Source organism: Rhipicephalus sanguineus, chromosome 9, assembly GCF_013339695.2.
Source record: "Rhipicephalus sanguineus isolate Rsan-2018 chromosome 9, BIME_Rsan_1.4, whole genome shotgun sequence".
Taxonomy (NCBI): domain Eukaryota; kingdom Metazoa; phylum Arthropoda; class Arachnida; order Ixodida; family Ixodidae; genus Rhipicephalus; species Rhipicephalus sanguineus.
In genome coordinates this window covers 39,705,649-39,730,975 of record NC_051184.2, presented here as the reverse complement: position 1 = coordinate 39,730,975, position 25,327 = coordinate 39,705,649, and the positions used below count along the sequence as shown (strand labels likewise).

At 46.8% G+C, this 25,327-nt stretch overlaps 1 protein-coding gene across 7 annotated transcripts in view; it reads left to right on the top strand.

The window, feature by feature from the left end:
* Positions 1 to 25,327, top strand: part of LOC119405035 (catenin delta-2) — a 136,145-nt gene that overhangs the window by 87,629 nt on the left and 23,189 nt on the right. For all 7 annotated transcript variants that reach the window (XM_049419165.1, XM_049419164.1, XM_049419162.1 and 4 more), the window contains 9 exons: positions 615 to 795; positions 5,339 to 5,692; positions 6,250 to 6,534; positions 7,484 to 7,628; positions 10,947 to 11,067; positions 12,043 to 12,159; positions 20,219 to 20,379; positions 21,392 to 21,636; positions 22,507 to 22,772. In XM_049419165.1, the coding sequence (XP_049275122.1) occupies positions 615 to 795; positions 5,339 to 5,692; positions 6,250 to 6,534; positions 7,484 to 7,628; positions 10,947 to 11,067; positions 12,043 to 12,159; positions 20,219 to 20,379; positions 21,392 to 21,636; positions 22,507 to 22,772 (1,875 nt within the window). The remainder of the gene's footprint in view (positions 1 to 614; positions 796 to 5,338; positions 5,693 to 6,249; positions 6,535 to 7,483; positions 7,629 to 10,946; positions 11,068 to 12,042; positions 12,160 to 20,218; positions 20,380 to 21,391; positions 21,637 to 22,506; positions 22,773 to 25,327) is intronic.

The window sequence follows — 25,327 nt, the reverse complement described above, 5'->3', positions numbered from 1 at the left end:
CGACCTATGGCCGTGACAGAGAGCGTGTTAGGCACATTGCTGTCAGGCTGGTGCATTAGGCTAGTTGCAGCTAGGCGCCATGTTGTGGTTGGTAGCCATAGCTGAAGCCATAGGTCTGAAAGCCACGGGCGCCGTCACTGGTTAACCTTCCTGTCTTTCGCCTCTCCTCTGTTCCTCTCTGTCATTGGGTAGTTTCCTTTTACTCTGTCCTGTTGTTTTCATGGGTCATTGCCCAATGGAAAAATTTACTGCAGAAAGAGCCCTTGCAGTTAATAGTGTGAGACATGTTCATATCAAAATGTGCGATGCTGCAGCAACATTCATGACACCAGTAACACATGTAACCGGTTTTTTTTTTTCTTTATTTCATTCTTTGACCTTTGACTAGCATTAGCTAAAATAAGTGTTTGTGTTTCAGTATCTAGGCCTTATTTTCACGCAACACCTTTCTTAGTCTAACCAAGCTGAACACGCAAAATAGCCAAATAAAAGGCACATATTTGCATAGATTTGCATAGCTCCTGATTAGTGAAGGATTTCACGCCCCGTAACAACCTACGTAGTGTGTTTTTGGCACGTCATGAAGCAGGGTTGTCTTCCCGTGTCTTCTCCAGGTCAAAACGGTCACAAAAGTCATAAAGACGAGGGAGGTTCGTCACGTCGGTCCTGACGGTCAGCCTCTGGAGTACAACCCATACGGAACGCACGGCATGCCCATGGCGGGCTCCGACTACGTCACATATCCTTACACTGGCGCAACCGACAACTCCCACGGCTATGGCAGCTACGATGCAGGTAAGCTGTCCTTTTTGAGGCATAGATTTTTGTTTTCTTGTACCGTATTCTCTGGGTTCTCAGATACTGCGGCATTTTGTGTACTTTTCGACTTTCCTGAAAGTATGGAAAGTATGGAACCATACCTTCCGGGTTGTCAGCAGCATGACACGCTACCACTTCTGACGCATGGATTGTGTACCATTTACCGATGAGAGCTGAATAAGAGAGCCACACATCTTTTGTTTTTTTTTAGGATGTACTACAGTGTCTGAATTTAAGCACAGCATGTTATGATTGCATGCCGGGCAAACAAAACAAAAACACCACACTCCAGCAAGAATTTAGAACCATGGATTATGATTACATTTAATGACTTCTGTAACTAATGTAAGCATGGCAAGGCACTTCAGATGTTTAGCCTCTCGTCGTAGCCAGAGGTCACCCTCATGGACTTTCTGCTGTGTGCATTTCTATTGGTTGAATGACATTTGAAAGCTACAGTAATACTATACAACTCATGCTGGTCACGAGCACTATATCTTCATCATGGTTTGTTTATCCTTTGTTTTACTGAAGAACAAAACTTCACGTGAAGTTCCAGCAGACACTTGAAATTTTGAATTTGTCACTTTTCACTCCATGTTTCCTGTCTAAACTCAACTTGTGATGATCCAAAGACTTGGTTAAAAGTAATACTTTTCTGGGGTGATACATATTCAGACAAACGTAAAATTTTGCCTGGTACTTGAGGCCGCATAATTAAAACAAGGCTTTTGATATGCATCACTCCAGTGGCCAATGAAGGAAGAGAATTTTAAGGGCTCGTTTCTTTGTTTGATGCAATGTTAATGAAAACCAGCAGGTAATGAAGCCAAGGGAAGTATAGGGGACGTTAATTGTACGGTTTTAAGCGTATTGTAGTAATTGTGATACAGATGTGAAGAAAGTAAAGTGGACAAAAAGACAACTTGCCACCGGCAGGGACCGAACCTGCAACTTTTGGATTACATGCCCGATGCTCTTACCAATTGAGCTACAGTGGCGGTCGTCCCCTCGTTCGCTTTGTGGGGTATTTATGTGCATGCAAACCCTGGGAGCGTAAGTCAGCGCAGCTCGCAGCCATGATGGCCAGTGTGGAACACTCTTCCTTTTCATTAATCCAGTGACCAAGTGATGTGACCAGAACTGTCAGCAGAGACACACTCACAAGGCATCAATAGTCAAAATGTGCCCATGTTTTACGGTTAAGCTACTGTTTGTATTGACAGTCTGTGCTACTAGGTGTGCTGCCAACACGGAAAACACATGTGCGAACTCTTTTTCAGCAAAGCAGATAATTGGGCTAGTTGGTATCGATTCATCATAAAGGTAAAGAAGGAGAGGCGCAGAACAAAACCTCCACAATAAACTTCCAGTTGTGAGTGTGCGGCTGTATGGTCGATCTCCTCTTTATGTCCTTGTTTTGTTTTGCGCCTCCCCTTCTTTACGCTGAACCCTTTGAGGGATAACGGGACGAATATGTCCCACTTTTTCTTCTTCAGTAAAAGCTTCCTCTGCCACTGCACGTCGCCATCAAAGCTATGATTTTCTGCCGCCATGGGTGAGAAACATTTAGGAAACCAAGAAAAAATATTTCATACGTTTACAGCACGTGGTATTCGTGATATGTTGAGTCTAAATATGTTTTGTTCTGTGGAATTTTTTTAGAACGGCTGTTCCATTGCGTGCAAGATAGCTAAAGTTCTACATTTATGGTATGTTTCTCCTTTTCTGAATTTAGAGAGTAGTACAGTCGACGTCCGATTTCTCGGACGCCCGAAATTCCGGACATGCCTGATTTCCCGGACTCATCTGTGGCACCGTCAAGTTCCCCGTAGAGTCAATGTATTAAAAAGTCCGAAATTCCGGACGCTTATAGCCTTCGCCATCCGATTTCCCGGACTTTTTACTGTTAACCGCCGACCCAAAGTCACCACCAACGCCGCCATTTTGGTTGTTTTCATTTTCATATCCTTGAACCCGCGCATCAGCAGCAACGCCGCACCGCGCCGCGGTTGCCATAACCTCGAAACCGCACGTGTCAATCCGTTGCCAGCCGTAGCTTAGCCAAGCCAAACCTCACTGTGTTCGTTCACGTGTTGTTTTGTCAGCTGTGCCAGCTCTGCGGTCGTGTCTGTGGTCGATCGTTTGCTGCTGCGCGCTACCTTCAGTGATCACGTTTCCCGACCTTCAGCATCCACCGAGTTCCTAGCTGTTTCGTGCTGCGCTTTTCGTCTAGCGGATTCGCCGTTTACAGCAATGGCACCGACTGCTCCTTCGTCTTTGTCCGCGCCTTCGAAGCGCACAAAGCCACCTCGTAGGCTCACGATGACGAACTGCCATCCGCGGACGTTGCCTTCGACGATCTGCGCGCTGGCGGCGTGTTGATTCCAGCCGAGATAACCCTTGAGGGCTTCGCCGACGCTGACAAAGACCTCGAGCTATGTGCGGAGTTGACCGATGACGAAATCATTCATCAAGTTACGGAGGATTCCGATGCCGACACCGAGAACGAAGAGCCAGCTCCTACACAGCCAACGAACACGGAGTTGATGCGAGCACTGATGACACTGTCATTGGTGTACAGCGGCAACATGACGTTGACTGAAATTGAGGCAGACATAATCGCGGGCAAGTGGACCGTGCAAAAGAAAATAAGCGACTTCTTTGCGCCCAAGTGCTGACCTATGAGGTAGTGCCGGCCACGTCGTATTTTTTTTTATAAACGGCTCTTTTCAGAGCCACCTAAACAATGCATTGGCTGAATTGTTATGGGAATCTTGTACTCCGGCTGTGACCTTCTCCGTCAGCGAAAAATACCTACCAAAAATGTGCGTTTTCACGTGCATTCGTTTTTCCGGACTGCCCGATTTTCCGGACGTTTTCGCGGTCCCTTGAGGGTCCGGGAAATCGGACGTCGACTGTAGTTCTAGCATAAAACTATAGATTTTGTTTCAAAATTGGAGCAGTATATCGGCCAGTAATCGTGTCGTAGCGCACTTGAACGAAAAATGAAGCAGTTCCTTACTGGGCCTAATTACATAACAGACACGCATAAATGTTTCTTTTTTTCACGTTCGATGGGCATTATTACGTCAGTAGAGAACGCTTCATGATAAAGAACACCCTGAAATTCATTTTCGTCCTTTTTTACAACTGCGCTACCAGTGGCAATGAGACCAAAAGCTGTGGCTAAGACGTTCCTGAAATGGAGGCCCTAAAGAAAGGAATGACGAGATCGGTGCACTAGAAAGTCAGGAAGCGAGAGAGAACACGAATATGCAAAGCCCAAAAGAAAAGCTAATACCTCAGACGTGGACGGAGCTCATAAATGTATTTCCAGGATCCAGTGCATTCGGCGACACCTAATTGATGTGGCTTGCCTTGATTCATAGCCGCAATTTTATGTATGGGCAGAAATTCAGGCATAACTGAGGTGTTCGTCCTTATCTACAACGACAGAAGAGACAGAAAGGAGCTAAAACGGGTTGCTGTATGCGAAGAGCTCAGACAGACCCGCTGGCACAGTACAACAGGCGAAGGCGCACATCGTTTACGACAGCTGGAAATCAGTTGCGCCAGAATATTTTTTGCACAGTTTCTGAAGTGCCCCTCTCTACCACTTGCTTCGAGCATTTTCGTGCAAGAAATTTGGCGAAAGGATTAAAGTTTGCTGCGCTTATGCGACAAAGGGACAGGTGGTGTCCCACTTTTCAAAAGACACGTCATGGGTCAATGGGACACACATGTCCCACTTTTTTCTCGTAAACTAATGGTCGTATTTTGTTGAAAATTGCTTCATGCTAAGCACGTTATTTAGATATTCCGCAGGCATATTTTCTGTTGTCGTGCGAAAAATATATATGAACTCATAAAGGGTTAAGATGAACTCTCTTTCCCTCTGCCAAGAAACTACCCGTTGCAGTCATTAACGGAGATTCACCCTTAGTAACTACCGAACTTTGCTCAAGACTGTGCATAATTTTGTTTCTATGGGAACTCATAATCTTGTTTTTAATGTGAATATGTTATCAAAATGTGGACTACGGAAATGTCTGCATGAAATGTTGGTAAGCATAGGCTCTCTAAGACTATGAACTAGCACATTGACTGCATTTTTATTGCTTTTCTGTTCGTGCAGCCATTCCATATGTTTTTATGCACACATAGAGTGCTCTCATGTGCACCTGCTGCGGTGGTCTGGTGGTTATGGTGCTCGATTGCTGATCCAAAGATCACGAGATCAAACACCAGCTGCCGTGACCACATTTCGATGGAGGCAAAATGCTAGAAGCCCCAGTGCCTAGATTTAGGTGCATGTTAAAGAACCCCAGGTGGTCGAAATTTTTTGGTTTTGGGATATATAAATATCCAACACTAATAGTGCTCGTATGTGAACTTTCAAGTTCACCCATAAATTATAGGTACCATAGGGACTCCTTACCGTAAATCAGCCAAGAAACTGTTGCGGCTTCGCAACTTAGGAAACGGAGTAACACGTTACTACCTCTTCATGTTGCAGGCGAGCCTCCTAGTCCAGCCAGTCAGGTGGCGCCCCCACACGGCGCCTACCCCCAGGATTATGCCACGTACGGCTCCTATTTACGCGACTACGACTACGGCGGCTACCCCGGACAAGCGCCGACACCTCCTTCGGTCACGTCGGAGTCACCCCTGCCGCCCTCGCATATGGCTGTGCCTCAGGCCGCGTCGTCCCGGAGTATGATGTCACCCCTCATGGTTGCCCCCGACGGTTACACCCACGGACATTCGGGTTACGACGAACTCGACCCTCAGCCTCCGAGGGGTGGTGTGGAGTACGCACCGGACTGCTACAGGAGTACGCCCTCGCCGGCACCTCATCCGGACCGCTACGGTGGGAAGCATACTATTCTTTCAGGAGAAATTTGCTGACGTATTTCTTGACAAGTGTGTATTTAGCACAAAAGCTTTCTTACACTGCTATACAAGAAAATACCTTATGCAGTTGAACTTGAACGTATCAAACCCACATATAACAAATTATTGTGTATATCGAGCAGTTGTAAAATCCCCCTGAATATATTTTCGATCTATTTTTTGTATATCAAATTTTCTATGTTAGAACTCTTTTGACTCAATATGTCCGGGTTCGACTGTAGTGTTTATGGTGAAATTTAGCTACAACATACAGGAGAGGAGAAAAACCTCGTATGTTATGTGGACATATTGTTGCTTTACGAAATGTGAGAACCTCATGCAGCCATTGTCATATAACACACTATTCAATGAACCATGATGAAGTGGCAGTGTTTGTTAATTTATTGTCCTTTTTTTTTGAGGTGTGAACCCCAGTGCCACCCACACTGCATTTCCTTCTATGCCTTCCTTCATCCTGCAGTCAATATCCTTTCGCTAGCAGTGATGACCGTTTCAACAATACACCTTTTGCAGGCACCTACGGCTACTTGGGTGCCCCCGGTGCAAGCTCGCCCGGCTACAGCCCGGGCTACGAGGGCGCACCCCCGCCGCAGGGATACCTCGACCGCAGGCCCAGCTACGACGAACACCAGGCGGGACCCCCGGGGGGTGCGAGGGGCCCCTACGGGGCAGCTCCCCCTCGAGCCCTCTTCGAGGAAGAAGAGGATGAGGCCAGCCCCGCACCCCCACCCCTGGAAGGGCAGCTTCCCCCTAGGCCACCTTACGTGGGACCTCCTCTTGATGGATCAGACCCCAGAGGTCCGCATTTTCTTTGACAAGTCATGTTCTCTCACCATTGAGTACTGTATCTCCCTGAATACGAGTCTCTTTTTACGCCATTGCACTTTCTTATTCAAATTACTGGAAGGTAAACTGGCCCTACAGTTCTTGAGCCACCATGGTAATGACATGTACAGTTGTCCTATTTTGGTAGCTTCAAATGTTGTTGTGGCTCTATTTATTACGCTGTTATCTTTCGGAATTCTTTCAAAGTTATATAAGTTATAAATATGTGAGCACAATATGCGTCTGCATTTAGTCATTTGTATTGTTACATACACTGAACACGGAACTTTGTTGAAGATCATAAACTTGTTCGAAGCAGTCTAGGCAAATCCTTGTGTAAGCTTCATAACCTGAAACTGACTTGCAGTCACTGTTTGTGGAAGGGACTACTATTCTCATTGCACTTCGTACACTACGTACTTCCAAGGACAGATGTGTCGATGTTGCAGGCTGCACAGCAGATATACGAACTTCTGCTTTGTTGACATAAAATGTAAGCCACTTTAAGTTTAATGAATAACAGCACAAGTTGCAAGAACTACTGTAGGTTGGAACACTTCATTGGAGGTTATGTTCTCAGGCTAATCAGGAATTCAGATGTCTTGCAGTCCTCGTGTCCTGAGCACTTTTGTTCCTGATAATGCACGCATCTCTAATGAGTGTGTCATGACATTTGTTCTTGAAAAGAAATCTATGCATGCGTTCACGCACATGCCCTATCGAGTGACCAGTCGTGAAGTGATGTTTATGTAAGATTTTGAAGGTTGGCTTTACAAAACACTGATGGATGGTGTCATTCACCCCAGTATTGCAATAAAACCTCTGTCACCATCAGGCTAATCACCTTGAGAGAGTCAAACATGTGAAAGGCTATGGCCAGCGTTTGACCATCTTGTTCCTGAACGCCTTGCCGCACTATCAGGTGGCGGGGACGTGCGGTGGCGAGACCCCGACCTGCACGAGGTGATAGAGTTCCTGGGCCACCCCAACAGCGTGGTGCGCGCCAATGCAGCTGCCTACCTGCAACACCTGTGTTACATGGACAACGGCATGAAGCAAAAGACAAGGTGAGTGCATCTATGCTGCCTGCAAAAGCAATGAATGAATGAATGAATGAATGAATGAAAGAGGGGATAACACGTCCAATGCTCTACCAATTGAGCTAGAGCGGCTGTCGCTTTCCCATACACCTTATTTGGTATTTATGTCTGTGTAATCATGGGAGTGTTGGCCAGCGCTGCTCGCAGCCATGACGGCGAGCGTGGAACGTTCTTGTGTTGCTAGCTGGCGTCATGTAGCACGCGGTCTTATTACGAGCTGGGAACTGACCAATAAGCCCTCTCATACTACCTAAGGCATCAAGTCTGCCGGAACGAGACCCTCGCTATGAATGAATGAAAGAGAGGGGGATTGATTCAAGCTTGTAGGTTCGGTCCCTACTTGTGGCGAGTTGATTTTTCATTTACTTTAATTCCTTTTTGCTTATGTCATAATTACTATGCTACAGTTGAAAGCTACAGATAATGTCCTCTACACCTTCCTTAATTGACTTCCGTGTCTGTTGGTTTCAGTAGGTTGTGTCTGCAAAAGTTAGTTCTTAGGAGAGTAATTCTTTGGGCGAATTGGGGGTTTGTGTTAAAGGCTTACGGTGCAGAAAGAAAACACATGGCAATACATTGCATATGCTGAGTGTCTTGTTTACACAATTCCCCTAACATGCGGGAAGCAATAGTATGTCCATCAAACTGGCAGGTGCGTGGAGGAGCGTTTGCGCGAACGTAACAATAGGGTTCACGAGATCAACAGCAGGCACTTAGCCCTTCACTGTTGCACATTTGACGTTGCAGATTGCAAACCTTTGTTTGACAAGTGCTGAATGGTGGGTGCTGAATGACAAGTGCTGAATGGCACTTTAGTTGTTCCCAGCTAAAGTGCGGAATAGTTGAGGCCAATGAAATTGCCAAATTTGGTACACAGTGTGCAAGTGTGCCATCTGTCACAGTGACTGAAAAAGAACATAATTTTTTGTGCCGTGTTCATGACCAACACATGTGATGTAGGCTAACACAGTCGAACCCACTTATAACGATCCCATGTATAATGATCTATCGGTTATAATGACCACATTTGGGTGCACTTACGATTTTCCAATGCTAACCATTGAAGCTGCGTTCACATATAGCGAACATTTTTCAAAGCCTCCTACTTTTACAACGAACACTTCAGACACGGTCGTGGTAAAAATATGGCGCATACGAAGCGAAAAAAAGTTAAAACAGGCCTTATAAAGCGTAAGAGGGGCGCACGCTCGCGCGTGCCCCACTCCAGTTTACTCGCGACTAAGATATCCCTGATCTGCGAGCACCGCACGCAGATTTCGGACGCTGTGAGCGAGGTCACTCACTTTCCAGCCTTTTTCTTCAGTGGTAGAATGGCAGTGAGGAAAAAAAAAAAGGAGGCAGCCTGAAGCCTTGCGGTCAGCTTTCGCACGGTAACCTTTCCTGATGCCGTTCTCTGCCGCTACGACCGCCTACGATGAACCAAACAATGCCTTGGAATGCAAGAAGGCATAAAAGCAAGAAGTGATAACCGCGATAACTTTCCATCGCAAAAAGGTTCACTGCGTCCCTAACTCGTCCACGCCACAATGTGCTGCAAAAGGTCGTCCGTCTTTTCGATAACGGCAGAGACCGGTCAATCAGTGATAACGACTTCCGCGTGATTGCGGCAATGCCTTTGCGGATAAGCATCAGAAAAGAGCGAAGGTGAGGTGGTGGCCGTCGATGAACATGCAGTTATGACTTATAGCCGACAACCTTATATCACAGTCATCTGTAGATACCTGCTCAGCTGCGCGTGTGGCGTACGCCGTACACTGTGCGGATTGACGGCGGTACGAGCGCGCCATGCTGCCGTTCACAAGTTCGCCGCCGTCGCGTCGTGCAAGACCACTTTAAAGTGCGTGTCGCTTTGTAGAAATGAAAGTAGCTTGCTGCTGTTGCGCGGCGTGGGCACCGGAAAATGTCGATGCACTGACAGCGAGCGTATACTGCGTGTTTGACTAGGTGACAACGTGCGCCGCGCATCGTCGTGCAGGGCCGCGAGAGCATCGCGGAGACATAGAGTGCGCGTTGCTTGCAAAATGCTTGTTTTCGCCGCGTTGAACGAACAGGCTACTCGCCACACCCGTGCATGGTCCGGAGTGAAGCAGGCACGAAGAACGTACAAACGCGCGCATACGGCATAAAGCAAGCGGCCCGGCTGTGACTCCGCGAGCCGAGTAGGCAACGCGCTGCACGCAACTAGCCAGGGATGATCGGCTCCACGTGACAGTACCGTGCTTCGGTGAAACGGTGTCAGTTTATTGCAAAGGCGGGTAATTCACTCATGAGCACGTAGCGGGCATCGCTGCACGACGCGAAAAGGCTTAGCTTGCCACCGGAGGGGCTGTTAGCACTTTAATAAAAGTGCACAGAGGAAAAAATTGGCTGCGTATCTGCGTGCTTCGCTGCAAATGTCGTCGAAAGACAATAGAGGAGGCGCTGCGTGAGATATGGACGCCATCTGGCAATACGTCGGGTAACATGAGCTTGTGCAGAGGGCACTGAGGAAGGAAAGTTCTTTCTTTCCTCCGTGGCAGAGGGCTTTCGTCAGCGTGCATAGCGTCGCATTTTCAGTGCAGCTTAAGAAACTAGGGTCTTTAGAATTACGTATCTATGTATGTTCTGGTAAAGGAACACATCACCTCATACTTACCTAGTAATGTTACGCCTCAGATATGCGTAATGTTTGCTTTTTGATCGACAATGTACACAAGTATGAACCGAGCCACAAGTTCAAGATAGCTGGGCCTTCAGCAAGTGGTTCAACTTTGGCCAGGTGGCTGAATCGGGTGACAGACAGACAAACAGAAAGACAGACAGGTAGACCAAAATTTCTGCGTTTAAGTTCCCCAAGAAAGACTATCGTCTTTAAGAAAACGGCTTGGCCGCTGAGTGCACGTTTTTAAAGGAGAGTCCATATACAACGAACTACTGATATAGCAACCACTTTTCGCGACACTTTCGAGTTCGTTATAAGCGGGTTCGACTGTGCTCAGTATTTGTTGCAATGCATTTTGGTATTTTTATTTGCCATTTCTTCTTTTCTTTTGCTTTTCATCACATCTTTATATTCTGGTGCATTTCTGCAATAAAGTTTTGTTGTAAGTCGGTCTATTGTCACCATTCTTTTTTTGTTAACGTTTTTTCTGCGCGGTAAGCCTTTAACTAGAGTTGCTGTATTGGTTTCCTTAAGGAAATCAGAGTTTCGCTTCCGTTTCTCATATGCCAGTTGCCCCCATGCTGACAAAATGGAACCTGAAATTAGTTCTGTGGTTATTGCAGAGCTTTGGGAGGAATCCCGCTCTTGATCGAACTTCTGAACCAAGACTTCCCTGAGATTCAGAGGAATGCCTGCGGTGCCCTTAGGAACCTCTCTTATGGCCGGCAGAACGACGAAAACAAGGTAAGCCTTGGCCAGTCTTGAAAAAAAAAAACTGCTTGTTTGTGTACTGCATAGAGGCAATAGCTTTCATTTCTGCTAAGCATTTTGGCATATTCGAAGTTTTTCAGCCATTTCATTCTTACAGGCATGTTGCCGCAAAGTGTGAACTAGTATCTGAAATATTATGGTGAATTTACTTTAAGATCCCGACACGTTACACATTGTTTTTGAAAAGCTGTCACACATTGTGTAAAACTGAGCAAAAGCACTTGAAGCCACAATTTTCTATCATGTAGAGTGAAATAAACAGTTATTTTGTAATTACCTTCCCAATGTAAACTTAACGCCATTCGCTGTTTTCTAGTAACAAATATCTAGATGCAGGTGACATGTTGTCACTTGCTTTTCAGCATAGCTGTCATGCTCGCCGTTTCTCCAGTTCATGACGTAGACAAGAAACTGTGATCATCATGCTGGCACGCACTTGCTTCGTCATCTTCTGCTTCACTCCCCGACACGTGCCATGTGCGGGTAATTTTTTTGGAGGGTACTTGGATTAGTCGAGCTTCTGTTAGCATTTAACGTGTTTTCACACACTCCTTTTGTGGTGGTGTGTTGTGTTATCTTAACGATATTTCTATTTTGCCCTGGCACATTTGAGTTGTTGCACGTCAAATAGCGGACTCTGTTCTCGAGTTTGCTAGATGTGAAAGCTTTTAGTAGGGGAACCTGTGGACTTGCAACGTTTCATTTTTTTTGTTGCTTTCATGGAAACATTTCTTGGAATTATTTCATCACGATAGGAAATTGGGAGAGTTGGTTTTGACACATGTGCGAAATTGTGCAAAAAAAATGTTGTTCTGTATTGTCATCTTTTTCGCACCTTTCCACATGATCAACAATTTCATGCTTGAGATGTCTCATGTGGCAGCCGTGATTTGTGAACGTCAGCTTCATCCGCTGACATTGCACATGACTCTCTCTCCCGCGGTGCAGAGAGCCATCCGCAATGCGGGTGGCATACCGGCCCTCGTTCGTCTACTGCGAAAGACGCCTGACAACGAAATTCGCGAGCTGGTGACCGGGGTCTTGTGGAACCTCTCTTCATGTGAGGTAAGTGCATTCTGAAAATTGAATCTTCTGGGTTCGTGCAGCTTTAAAATGTTGCTACTTTTGAAGCCATTTGTAGTAAGCGTTCTTGTCAGCCCTCTGCTTTGCATGATGACTGTCTGGCATTGAGAGCTTTCTTGGGGTTGTAGTCTGAAAGTGTGGAGGACAAGGCACTGCAAATAACTGAAATTCTGAAAATTATCTTCCTTTATTTTTTTTGTACAACAAAGGGGAAAGCATTGTAGACAAATGCCACATACTGGTAGCTCAATTGCTTTGAGGGTAAGTACATAATTACAGCAGGCTCTCAGTAAACAGAAATTGCTTAAAAAGAACTGCTGCTTAAACGGGACAAGTTCCCCTGATATAATTGGTTTCATACTTGGATTCTGCACCCCTGCTGCTGTCTCGGTAAACGGAACTCCCGTTAAACGGAACACATTTTCCTGGTCCCGTCAGGTTCTGTTTAATGAGAGTCTAGTGTACATTGTAGAGAAGTGAAGATGCCGCAGAGAGTCAAAATATTAACTTGAAGTGTCACTACAAACTAGTGTTGAAAGTTGGGTGAGTTGGTACGGGCTGAGCTTCTAACAAACTGCTGTGCGGATTGTTAGAAGATGCTCGTCTGTCTCTTTGTTTTTTGTGTCCTGTTCTGCTGCACACTTTGCTACAAGATGTCACTACACAAGTTATCCTCAGTTGAAATAACATTCACTCGTCAGGTATGAAAATGTTTCAGCTTAAGTAGACTTTCAGTATATGGGAATCTCTTAAATGGAATTGCTGCTTAAATGTAACAGCTGCCTATAATGGGGTTGCTTTCGTACTTGTAATTGGCATTCCTTTTAATCTTTCAGTAAATGGAATTCCTGTTAAATGGAACATATCTTCCCGATGCCTTCAGGTTCCGTTTAACGATAAGTTTTTAGAATCCATCAAGTACGAGCAGATTTACATTGATTTGCCACACGTTTCAAGTGCTTTTTCTCTCCTTTTGTACCAGCGAGCGTGCTGAAAGCTACGCAGGCGGGGGGAATGACAAGAGGGCAAGAAGGAGCTATGTCTCTTCATCGGCTTACATCATGACTTTGAGCACTTTCTTTTCTTTCTTCGAATGCGCGGCTTACTTTCAGGCCCGTATTCTGAAATGCTCCTTACCTCAGCGAGGGGGCCTTAACTGCTTGAGGACGCCTTACCACGTATTTTGGAACGCTCCTTACTAAGGTTCTCTTACTGAGGCCCTCCTTGGTGCTCCCTCAAGTTAAGGTAGCTCTGGGGCTACCTTGAGGCCTCCTTACCTTGCTACTTGCACTGAAAGGGCGCTTCTCTGCAGTACTTTGTCAGCGACAGCATGTCCGATTTCTTATTTTTGATGGATGCCTTGCACTTGTACACACGCTCGCTATAATAGACCTTTTTCAAGCAATCCCAGAACCCCTCGCGGGCGCGTGAAGCACTATGGGAAAAGTGTGTACGGCGAGCCCGCCGGCTGTTCCGTCGCTTGCTGCGCGTTGGCACCGTGGGAGCACCAAACGCAAAAAAACGCGTCGCCGCTGGTTGACTATTATTAAATCCAAAATACTACACATGTCTGAACGCACCTGCATGTATCTCTACGCATGAAATGCGAAAGGAATGATGCAGTACGTCAGTGTAGGTATTACCGAGCGGATGTATACCGGATGTAGCAGTTAAGCGGCATGCGAGTTATCACGGGCCGACACATGCAGTCAAAACGTGCTTTCGTGAGCAATGTGAGCTGCAACACCGAATTCGTATTTATTCAATGATTACTTGTTCACAAGCCGCTATGGCATTTAATGCCATAGTGGCTCGTGATCGGGTTCAACCAAAGTGTAGAGAGGTGTTACAGTGTTCAGGTATACAGGTGAATATTTGATTTTAATTGACAAGTCACTCGCTGTGCAAAGAAGTGAGCACATTCTAAACGTGTGTAAAGAAAAAGGGATGGGACTAGAATTCACTTGCGAGATGCCTCGCTCTGATAATTTGCAGTTTCTTGATAAATGCTTTTAAGTTTCACTGCGGAGCTTGTTTGCGGGCAGTATAACCCGCGTTCAGTGAAATCTGTGTTTAATTTCGAGTCGGCGCATTAGAATATTATTAAACGAGGAATTGTGATGTCATGATTATGCAAGGCATTGGAAAAAAAAAACTTGCGCACATAAGATGAGCAGTAGTTTCCAGCTGCAAAGTGATCAAAGAGGCGGGATGTCCTGCGCATCGTTGTATCAGTTTGCGAAAATCTGTTCGCATGCATGGCAAAGAAAGATTAACACGGACGTCCTCCATCCGTAAATAATGAAGAAACGATAAATATTGCAGTTATTTCACACATGTATAAGAAGTCGCATGGCCTGAAGAACGTAGGGAAGCGATATGGGGGTGAAGGTTGTGTTTGCCGCCCCAACTAAGCTTAGTCGCATTAAGGTCGCAGGGGTCTGCGGTTGGCAAAGAAAAATGCGGTCAGAGGCATGCCAATTGTTTTGTAAATTGTGTAGGAATTAACCGCAAATATCTCTTTCTTGTGTCAACATGCATGGCCATACTGGTTGACGTATTATTACGCGCCTCAGCGAGCATCGAAATTCATTGAATGGAGCCGTCTCATGTCACATCGCTATGTCAGTCATGGAAATGTAATCCCATCTTTGAAAGCACAGTAATTTTGTACCATCAACCTAATCAGACAACGCGAGAAATTTCCGAGGCATATCATGTCACAAATAACGCCACACTTTGTGTCAGTCAACGTTCTCAGTCGTTACAAGACAAGGAATTCAACTTTATTAATCGGCTGTAAGTACGCGCCCTGATTGTTTGACTTTTTGTGCCTCTTTATGACACGCGCGACGCACTCCCATTTTTGTATATACCGTATATAACGCGTGTAAGGGCCGCACTTCTTTTTCAAGAAATGAGGGCCAATTTTCAGGGTGCGCCCCATACACGCGACATTATTTTTTTTTTAAGTAAAAACGCACCAGTTAGCGATCGAAGAGCGTTTATTGCAGTATACGACATTTCTTGCAACATACGTGCTCAATCGTCGTCACTTGGCGAGTCCTCAGACTTGGAGTTCGAGATGAGATGGTGTGCTGCGAAGCGCCTTCACCCCACAAGCAGTCATCTTCCGTGCCATCCAAACTGTTAGATATCCGGTGACTTCAAAACTTCGGGACACAATGTCCGTCGACACCGAGCTCCATGCAGATAGGATCCACCCAAGTACAGTCGCCAAGGCTAGTCCCTTCACACGCAGCATGTCCGTTGTGAGTGCAAGACCATCATTCCGCACTTCAGTCACATAGCGGAGCAAGTCTTCTTCCAAATCGGGAAACTTGCACTGCTCACCTCGGAAAGCACGCTTAGTGCTGTTGGTGTTTCGCAAGGCTTCTTTTTGAGCACACCAACGTCGAATTTTCTGCCGGCGGCACGTTTCCCATGCTCGAGAGCATACTCGATCACCTTCAACTTATAGCCAGCAGTGTAGCTATTCAGGTACTTGCCCATCTTGCCAAAACGTGAACGCCGTGTAGAAAACAAGCTAGCACGAAGGTCATCGAACAGTGCAGAAAACTACAGCAAATGGCTGGCTGAACTGCACAAACCGAACAACGCGAACGCCATGCCAAAGTTGGTGATGCTAATGCCGATATGGATAGTGCCGATAGCGCGTTTGTATAGAGATGTGAGAAGCTAAAGATAAAATCCTGCTTTAACCTTTTATTGGCGGGTCTATGAATACTAATAAAAAAATTAAAATTTTTAGCCCACTTCATGAACATCTTAACACGAATAAAATCCAAAAATATATATACAGTCGAACCCGGTTATAACGAACTCGAAAGTGTCGCGAAAAGTGGTCGTTATATCAGTAGTTCGTTGTATGCGGACTCGTCCTTAAAAACGTGTGCTTAGCGGCCAAGCCGTTTTTTTTTCTTTGTGCACTTTTATTAAAGTTCTAACAATCCCTTCGGTGACAAGCTAAGCCTTTTCGCGTCGTGAAGCGACGCCTGCTGCGTGCTCACGAGTGAATTAACTGCCTTTGCAATGAGCTGACACCGTTTCACCGAAGCGCGGTACCGCGACGTGGAGCCGATCATCCCTGGCTAGTTGCGTGCAGCGCGTCGCCTACTCGGCTCGCGGAGTCGCTGCCGGGCTGCTTGCTGTATGCCGTATGGGCGCGTTTGTACATTCGCGCTTGCTTCACTCCGGACCATGCACGGGTGCGGCGACTAGCCCCTTCGTTCAACGCGGTGAAAACAAGCATTTTCCAAGCAACGCGCACTCTACGTCTCCGCGATGCTCTCGCGGCCCTGCACGACGACGCGCGGCTCACTTGAGTTGTCACCTAATCAAACACGCAGTATACGCTCGCTGTCAGTGCATCGACGTTTCTCGGTGCCCGCGCCGCTCAACAACAGCGAGCTACTTTCGTTTCTACAAAGCGACGCGCACTTTAAAGCGGTCTCGCACGACGCGGCGGCGGTGAACTTGCGAACGGCAGCATAACTAAGCATGGCGCGCTCGTACCGCCGTCAATCCGCAGTGTACGGCGTACGCCACACGCGCAGCCGAGCAGATATCTACAGATGACCGTGATAAGGTTGTCAACTATAAGGCATAATGGCACGTTCATCGACGGCCGCCACCTCGCCTTCGCTCTTTTCTGATGCTTATCCGCGAAGGCATCGCCGCAGTCGCACGGAAGTCGTAATCACCGATCGACCGGTCTCTGCTGTTACCGAAAAGACCCATGACTTTTCGCGGCACCTTGTGGCGTCGACGAGTTTAGGGACGCAGTGAACCTTTTTGCGATGGAAAGTTATCGAGGTTATCACTTCTTGCATTTATGCCTTCTCGCGTTCCAAGGCATTGTTTGGTTCATCGCAGGCTGTCGTAGCTGCAGAGAACGGCGTCAGGAAAGGTTACTGTGCGAAAGCTGACATCAAGGCTTCATGCTGCCTACTATTTTTTTTTCCCTCACTGCCATTCTACCACTGAAGAAACGCCTGGAAAGTGAGCGACCTCGCTCGCAGCGTCTGAAATCTGCGTGCAGTGCTCGCCGATCTGGGTATCTTAGTCGCAAGTAAACTGGAGCGGGGCACGCGCGAGCGCGCGCCCCTGTCACGCTTCAGAAGGCCTGTTTTAACTTTTTTCGCTTCGTATGCACCATATTTTTACCGCGACCGCGTCTGCAGTGTTCGTTGTAGAAGTAGGAGGCTTTGAAAAATGTTCGCTATATCTGGATGCAGCTTCAATGGTTAGCATAGGAAAATCGTAAGTGCACCCAAATATGGTCGTTGTAACCGATAGATCGTTATATGTGGGATCGTTATAAGTGGGTTCGACTGTATATACTCTGGTGATGATGATGATGGTTGCGTTTCCTTGCGCCATCTATCGACTACGCCTAGAAGCTTACGCGCGCGCGCATTTTGAATACGTATTAGTTGAGGAAAGTGTGGGTGCGACCCTAACGCGGATTTTTTTTTTTAGAATATGCACTTCAAAAAAACGGGGTGCGGCCCTTACACGGGTGCGGCCCTTACACGCGTTTATACGGTATGCTTTTTTTCACGCTTGCAATAAACTTTAAGTTGTGTGTGAGCGCTGGTTTGTGCATTTCCTTCCTTGTACTGCTCCTTTCTTTTCTCGCTCCAAGTATTATTCCAACATGTAGTTATAGCACCAACAAAGGTACTAACCTTTGTTGGTGCTATAACTACATGTTGGAATTGTTTGTTGCATATATGGTGCGAGAGACCCAATTAATGTATCTCATTTCCCCAAATGCCGACTACACTTTCTAGTGTACTCTTAAAATATCAGAACCTCACACTGTACTCGTCGACAGTGTCGATGGACGTTGATACCAAATGCATCTGCGAATTATAGACCGCTCCTGCACTTCATAGGCAACAGAGTTTTTTTTTTTTTTTTTTTATGCCGTAAGGCGCACTGGCGCCAAAAAAAAATTAAATGAAAGGTGACGCTTCTGAGCCGCTCAACTGGTCCAACAGTGGGACAGACGGAAATCTTCGAGAGGCCGTCGCAGCTAAACACCTAAGTTCGTGATTGAATTGCGCAGTAACATGTTGCACCTTGCCAAATTCACTGTGTCTAAGAAGTCCTGGCACGGCGCAAGCGGAAAGCTACAGCGCGAGGCCCGCGCGCCCGCCGCGGCGGCTGCGGCTGCGTACACACATTTCCCATGAGCGCTTGCGTGCCCGTTGGTGGCGCTCGTGTGCTTGAAAAAGGTCTATTGTATCCCCGTCGTTGTTGGAAAATTGCTTGCCAGGCGTGGTTTCTAGCGTGCGGCTGAACGGCTGTCAAGAATTTTCGTAAAGATTGCGCAGCGCGAAGAGGACAAGGCATTTTACAGGAACAGAGAAAAAAGAAGTGACTCGAGGAAAGCGAAACCCCCTCATCGCCCACCGTCTTCCAGGAATGACAGTTCTTGTTTGGATGAGGCTAACGATATCCCTATCGAAAATTCTCATATGACACATATGCCTCATATCCAATAATCTCGTATGAACACATATGAATCATATGTGTTCATATATGAATCATATGTATGATCATACGAGGTTAATGAATATGTGTCATACGTGTCACATGAAATTTTTCAATAGGGATGGCTTCTAGGGGCGATATACATTGTTCAAATATTCCGACCATCTGTGACCCCGACGCACCAAACTGTAAGACTAGAAAGAAATCGTCCACATATATCTCAATATTTTCAGTACTTGGGTTCCTGGGAACCGCTGCTGTAAGACTCGTCTTGCAAAAAAAAAAAAAAAAAAATCAGGTCTATTTATCAAGGCGCGACGACCCGATAAAGGCACCCTTGTTGTGAATGTAAGCATAATAATTTACTTGAACATAAGTACAATGGAGACAAATTTGCACCAAAGTGAGGAAATTTCACAAGCTTAACACTGCTCGGTTATGAAAATCAATCGACGTCTTCAATTCTTTAAACGTTCTTTATTTCTCGATCCCACATAACAGGCCGTTGAAATGCATCAATGAACACAGTGAGCTCCAAGCAGTGTACACGTTATTATTCATCGCTATACCTAAAAAATATTCCTTATTCTTGCTTGAAAACGGACGTTTAGTCCGTATTTCACACGTACTGAAACACACGCCTTACCTTACTGAGGCGGCCCTTAGGAAAGGAAGGTTGAAGGAAGCTTTTGGAATACGCTGGCTCTCTCGAGGAGCTCCTTAAGATAAGGAGGCATGAAGGGCTCCTCACATGAGGTGACGAAATGGTCTGAGGTAAGGAGCGTTTCAGAATAGTGTGATTGTGAGCGTGCGTAGGGGCACGTGGCGGCATCCCGCAGTGGACACGGCAATGGCACTGTCATTTGAGTTTATGGCATCATTTGTCGAGAGATGAGGGAGTGATTTCTAGCTGACTTTGAGAATTAATTGAAAATTGCAAGCCGCGTGCTGTGCTGGTAACGTTTGGCTCATGTGTTCTCAGGAGCCTCCACTACTGACAGGCAGCGTTTTCTGACCATGCTCAAAAAATGTTGCAGGGTCCCTTTAATATGTCACTACACTGTTATCCTCAGTTGAAGTAGTGGTCACACAGGTTAACATTCACACATAAGGTTTGAAAATGTTTCAACTACATCTGAAAACACTGTCAGAAAACTAAAATTTCACGCATATACAAAAGGTGCATAGACGTTAATTTTGTCTTCTCGTTTGCCATAAAGCTGTATTAAGTGCAGACTTGCACTAACCCAATTGCTTAAGTAGGATGGAAAACTGGGCGAGTTGGTGTAGATTCATTGCAGCTAACAGCGCGAAACACGTAGACGAGGAAGCAAGAAGTGGACACAGCACAGCGCTTGTCCACTTCTTGCTTCCTCGTCCACGTGTTTCGCGCTGTTAGCTCCAATTTCCTAGTTCGCTGCCTGTCTATTGGCACAGTTTGTTGAGTGTCCCTGCACAATCTTGGCTCGCATAACAATCACCCAATCCCTGTGACAAAGTAGCCGATCTCTCTGTGCAGGAGCTGAAGAGGCCAATCATCGACGATGCCCTCCAAGTGCTGGTGAACCACGTGATCATCCCCTTGTCCGGCTGGGACCGCAACCGCGACAGGGGCGACCACACGAAGCCCCAGGAGATCTACTGGACCATCGTCTTTCGCAATGCCAATGGAGTCTTGAGGTGAGCGTGACAGTTGACGTGCACTCTAACTCGGCGCACACACTCTGCAGGAATGCCCTCCAGTGAGGAGGCAATCCTCTGTATCTACAAATGACCAGGGCAGCTTTTTCAACGTACAATGCTGTTGACACTGATTTACAAAGTACGGTAATAACGTACTGAAATGCGAAAATTTACGGCTAAGTAAAGCATGTGCAGTTCTTTGTCATGTTGATACAATTTTGACTTAAACACTGGCATCAGAGCCAACATTACCTTCAGCGGCCAGGTTTGCCACCACATGGCACGCTTATCACAGGCATTTGCTCATAGCAATTGTTTTGGTGAAAGAAAGACCGATGCTGTGTTTCAATCTGTGAGAAGCGTATGTGTGGCACTCACATTTCTAGCTGCCAGAAATTATTTAACGCAGTTAACATTCATTAGATACTTCATGTGCTTTCCACTATCCATCTCTGGATTTAACCAAGTTCATTCACACCAACTGGGCTAACTGATTATGTGCTGCCTCTCTTCATCATAATGGGATAGATTACTGATCATATTACAGTCTTCAGTCATCTTCAGAGGATGGATGCACTGTCAGTGTTCATTTGTCAGCATTATAAGGCGCAAGGTGGAAAGAAGTGTTTAAGCTGACCGATTATTTGTGGCTGGCCTACCATATTTGCTTGCATAATACTGCGATATTGGCTACCATGTTTGCTCATGTAATACCAGCACATTGTGACAGTGTTCGCTATAAAGGATGGTATCAATGATAGTGTTCGATATCAGTTGTTCCTTCCCCTCCCCCCTTCTTTAAATGAATGGTTTTAGTGGGTATGAAGGGGTGAGGGCTCAATGCGTGCGAAGGCTACGCTGGTTTCCCTGCGTGTGCTACTTTTTCATTCGCAGTTTTGAACCATTGGGACAATTTTAACGGGAAACATGGTCGCGAATGGATTCGTGTCACACAGCATATACATCTTTCGAAACACCTTCTCGCTGTGGCGTCCATTTCTCTCACCAGAAACGTGAGCTCTGCCGGGGAGTACGCGCGGAGGAAGCTACGAGAGTGCGAGGGCCTGTGCGACGCCCTGCTCCACCTGATGAGGACGGCGGTGCGCAAGAACGACATGGACAACAAGAGCGTGGAGAACTGCGTTTGCACGCTGCGCAACCTCTCGTACCGGCTGCAGGAAGTGGAAGACCCCGAGTACGACAAGCACGCGCCGGCCCCGACGCCGTCGCGCGCGACGGGCGCTGCCATCAAAGGTGCCTTTTCAAACGTGTTCCATTGTCTTATCATTTCTGTACGTTGCAGATCGGTTGAGTGGAAGCTGCTAGTTGTAGGAATGTTCACGAAAGGGAGAAATTGTAATTCACGGACTTATAGCACAAAGATGAAAAGGAAATTGGTTAGGATTCCTCAGCAAGAAAGCTTCTCAGTTGACGAAAAACTTATTTTTCCTATTTGTTGTTCTTATTCTTCAGTATACAGGATCTGTCCTTAAAGTAACGCGACTGGGTCTGGTAATAAAAAGTTGTTGATACGATCAGTACATATTCTTAAAAATCTTTAAAATCGTTTCTTGGGCGCCAATGTACCGATTCCAGCACGATTCCCGCGCTTCACAGGCTTCCTGAAAGTGAGCTGCGATGAGCTCTTTCAGAGACTGTAACAGCCCATTGGGTGGAGGGAACACCATTGAAAGGGTGACCTATCTGGCTTCTCTTGAGCTTTGGGAGCAATAAGCGTGCCGGGCTCACGTCATGGCTGACGCAGCCCTGATACAGCCCTGATGTGAGCCCGGCAGACTTCCTCCTGTTCCCAGATCACAAGAGAAACCTGAAAAGTCACCATTTCGACAGTTTTCCCGCCATCTAACGGGTTGCCACAGTCTCTGAAAGGGGACACGGCGGTCGACTTCCAGGGAGCCTTCACAGCTTGAGAATTGCGCTGGAATCGGTGTATCAACACCCAAGGAAACTATTCTGAAGAATTTTAAGAATATGTACCTGATAAGATCAATAATTTCTTCTTACCAGACCCAGTTTCATGACCTCAAAAATAGACCCTGTATGTATTCCTGGTAATTGTTTGAAACTTGTTACGCATGTTGTTCTCTCACGCTCCTCGTGCAGTGGGTGACAGCTTGGGCTGTTTCGGAGCCAAGAAGAAGAAAGAAGCCCTGGAGAAGCAGAAGAAGGAGTCCTCCGGATCGGCCCTGGCGTCGGCTTCGGCCAGCACGTCTCCGCGGCCGCAGTCGGATCCCCCGTCCGGCATGGAACTCCTCTGGCAGCCAGAGGTTGTGCAGCCATATTTGGCCCTGCTGTCCGAGTGCTCCAATCCGGAGACGCTAGAGGCAGCAGCGGGTGCCATCCAGAATCTGGCCGCTTGCTACTGGCAGGTAGGCTTTCGGGAAGCGTGGGAAATTGAAGCCAAGTGTGGTACGTTTCTTCGGGTCTCAGTACGTTCAGCTGGTCGCTGCTGCACTCCAACCTGAATTGTGTTAACCTGGAGCCTGCACCTGATGCGAGCCAGAGGAAGCATGCCAGGGACGAACGTGTAGTCGCTAGCCAGGGCAGTTTGAGGCTGAACAATAAAACATTGCAATACTGTGCACCAAAAAAAAAAAGCATGAAAAGAGAATGTCAAAAATCTGCTACTACTGTGGGTACTACTCGTGTAGCTCACTACTGCACCAAGAGTTACAATTCTAGGTGGTCCGATTACTGAGGAATTGCTCCCGAAAGGTTCAAAAGAGTAATAAAATTAAGCTTTTGAGAAAATGCAAGAAAACCGGTGAAGCTCATTTTGAACATCATGTAACAAAAGATGTTAAAACATTTTTGTTAGATGATTGGTAGCCACCAGTGATGTAACCTGCATGCCTACTGCTGGAGCATACATCTTTCAGCAGCAGCATGGCATGTAAGGTCTAAATTAGGGGTGTGCGAATATTCGAAATTTCGAATATTTTTCGAATAGTGTTTGCTATTCGATTCGATTCGCACTGAAATTTTACTATTCGAACTATTCGAACTTCCCAAAGACAAATGCAGTCAACGTCCGGTTGAAAGTGACCCCTTCAGAGTTTCAATATGCTTCACCTCATTACACTCTCGTATTGCGGCAAAGCCGCCTTTCAAGCTCCGTTACGGTCGAACTTAGCCAAGAGACAAAGTTGATGTAATCGGGGGTCTGCCCAGAGGACCGGAGCCAGCCAGAGTCCCGGGGAGATGTCGAGGAGAGGAGCCCGGAGCTGTTAACAGTAACGTTTATTACATATTTACAGGTAGCGTGTTGCTACATGATGGGGTTAGCATCATGGAAGCTCTCGGAGCTCGTGAGAGCTTGAGAGAACTTGTGAGAGCTCGACGGGAGCGCATCGGCGCTCGCATTTTATGTCCTGGCCTTCCCAGGGTTCCCTGTAGGAAAAAACAATGGAGGCCAAGACAGTCCAATGAAAATTTCCATCTTCACCTCCGCCCCCAAAAGGGGAAGGTGAAACGCCGCCTCCTTCCCAACCCACGAAAGGAGAAAGAGGCACATCCAGTTCGTCCCATGGCGAGGGAAAAACACTGCCCACCGCGCACACACGGCACAGCACGAAGACGTTGAGTCTTACGTGGAAGTCAATTTCGTAGTCTGTTGCAATGATGGGTATGCGGCGCCAGGCAGGCCACGTGTTGTGGAAACAGCGGCAACAAGGCGCCACGGGGAACGTGGGAAATGCATCCGCAGACGGTTCCCAGACGCTGGGTCCTTTGTCCGGGGCACCTTGACGACAAAGCAAGCCGCCTCGACGGCCAACAACTCAGTTGAAGCACTCGACCAAGCGGACAGTTCAGCGTCGGAGGTGCTTTCCCCAGTACCTATCGATGTGACTGAGCCGGATGACCAATATGGTAATGTGAACGGTGTTGAACCCAATGCAAAGTCGGTTGAAGGCGAACCAGAAGAAGACAGCCGATTGAAAGGGCATTACTCTATGATCAGCGATGAACCTGATGCGTTTTCCGTGGCGTCTCGGGCCGCAGAATGTATTTCCTATAAGGTTTTAGGTTCGTCAAAAGTTCGCGTGCCAGAGGAAGGCACTCCCGTAAGCGAAGACGTCGTTCAGACGCTGATGTCTCGATGTGCCTGGAAGCAACGCCTTCAGTTTCGGTTGATGCCTGGTTACGCTGCGGCTAGAAACTCCGCTGAGCGTCCGTGGGGTCTCATGCAGGGGTACAGACGCGCGTTTCAGCAAACGGGCTTCACAGCGTCTTTGAAACGGTTGTTTCATGAGCGTCTGAATGATGCCACTCGTCTGGTTTGGGACGCTATAACTTGAGCGTCGAGTTCAATGACCGGTCGCTGCTATGGGTTCCTGACTTTGGATAACGGATTTATATGTTTTGTAAATATCCGAGTTTTGTATGTGATGTGATGTACAGATATTGATGTCGGATGTGAGGTGAAGTGCCTAGCTTATGTGGCAGCTCTTTGAGTGTAAAGCGATCAGGAAATTTCGTATGGTTCTTTGTCCGTGCATTGAACAGTTGGGGCTACCGGAACTTTATGTTCAATGGAAGTGTAAGGGTGCAAAAGTGCATTGGCTTGGGCTATACTAGTAAAGTGCAGTGACTATTAACTGGTAGACTTTGCTGTTACCCGTGCAGCATTATGCGATCGCATTGCAACACTGGTTGAATTGTATATTTACTTGTCGTAAATGATATACCTTGTGTGCGCATTGACTGTATCCGAAACGGGTTAGTAGACAAGAGGTGTGGTGCTTAGAGTCTGTCGGTGAGTGTTACGCGCACTGAGCGGCAGTTTTTCGACCAGAAAAACTTTTCGAAAAGGGGGCCTATGTGATGTGTGGTGCGCTTTTGAATTGTGCGCCTTGGGAAAGTGCGCGTGATAAAGAGAGACGACAATTGGAGTGCGCGCGCGGAGGTGGGCAGAGTGCCGAAT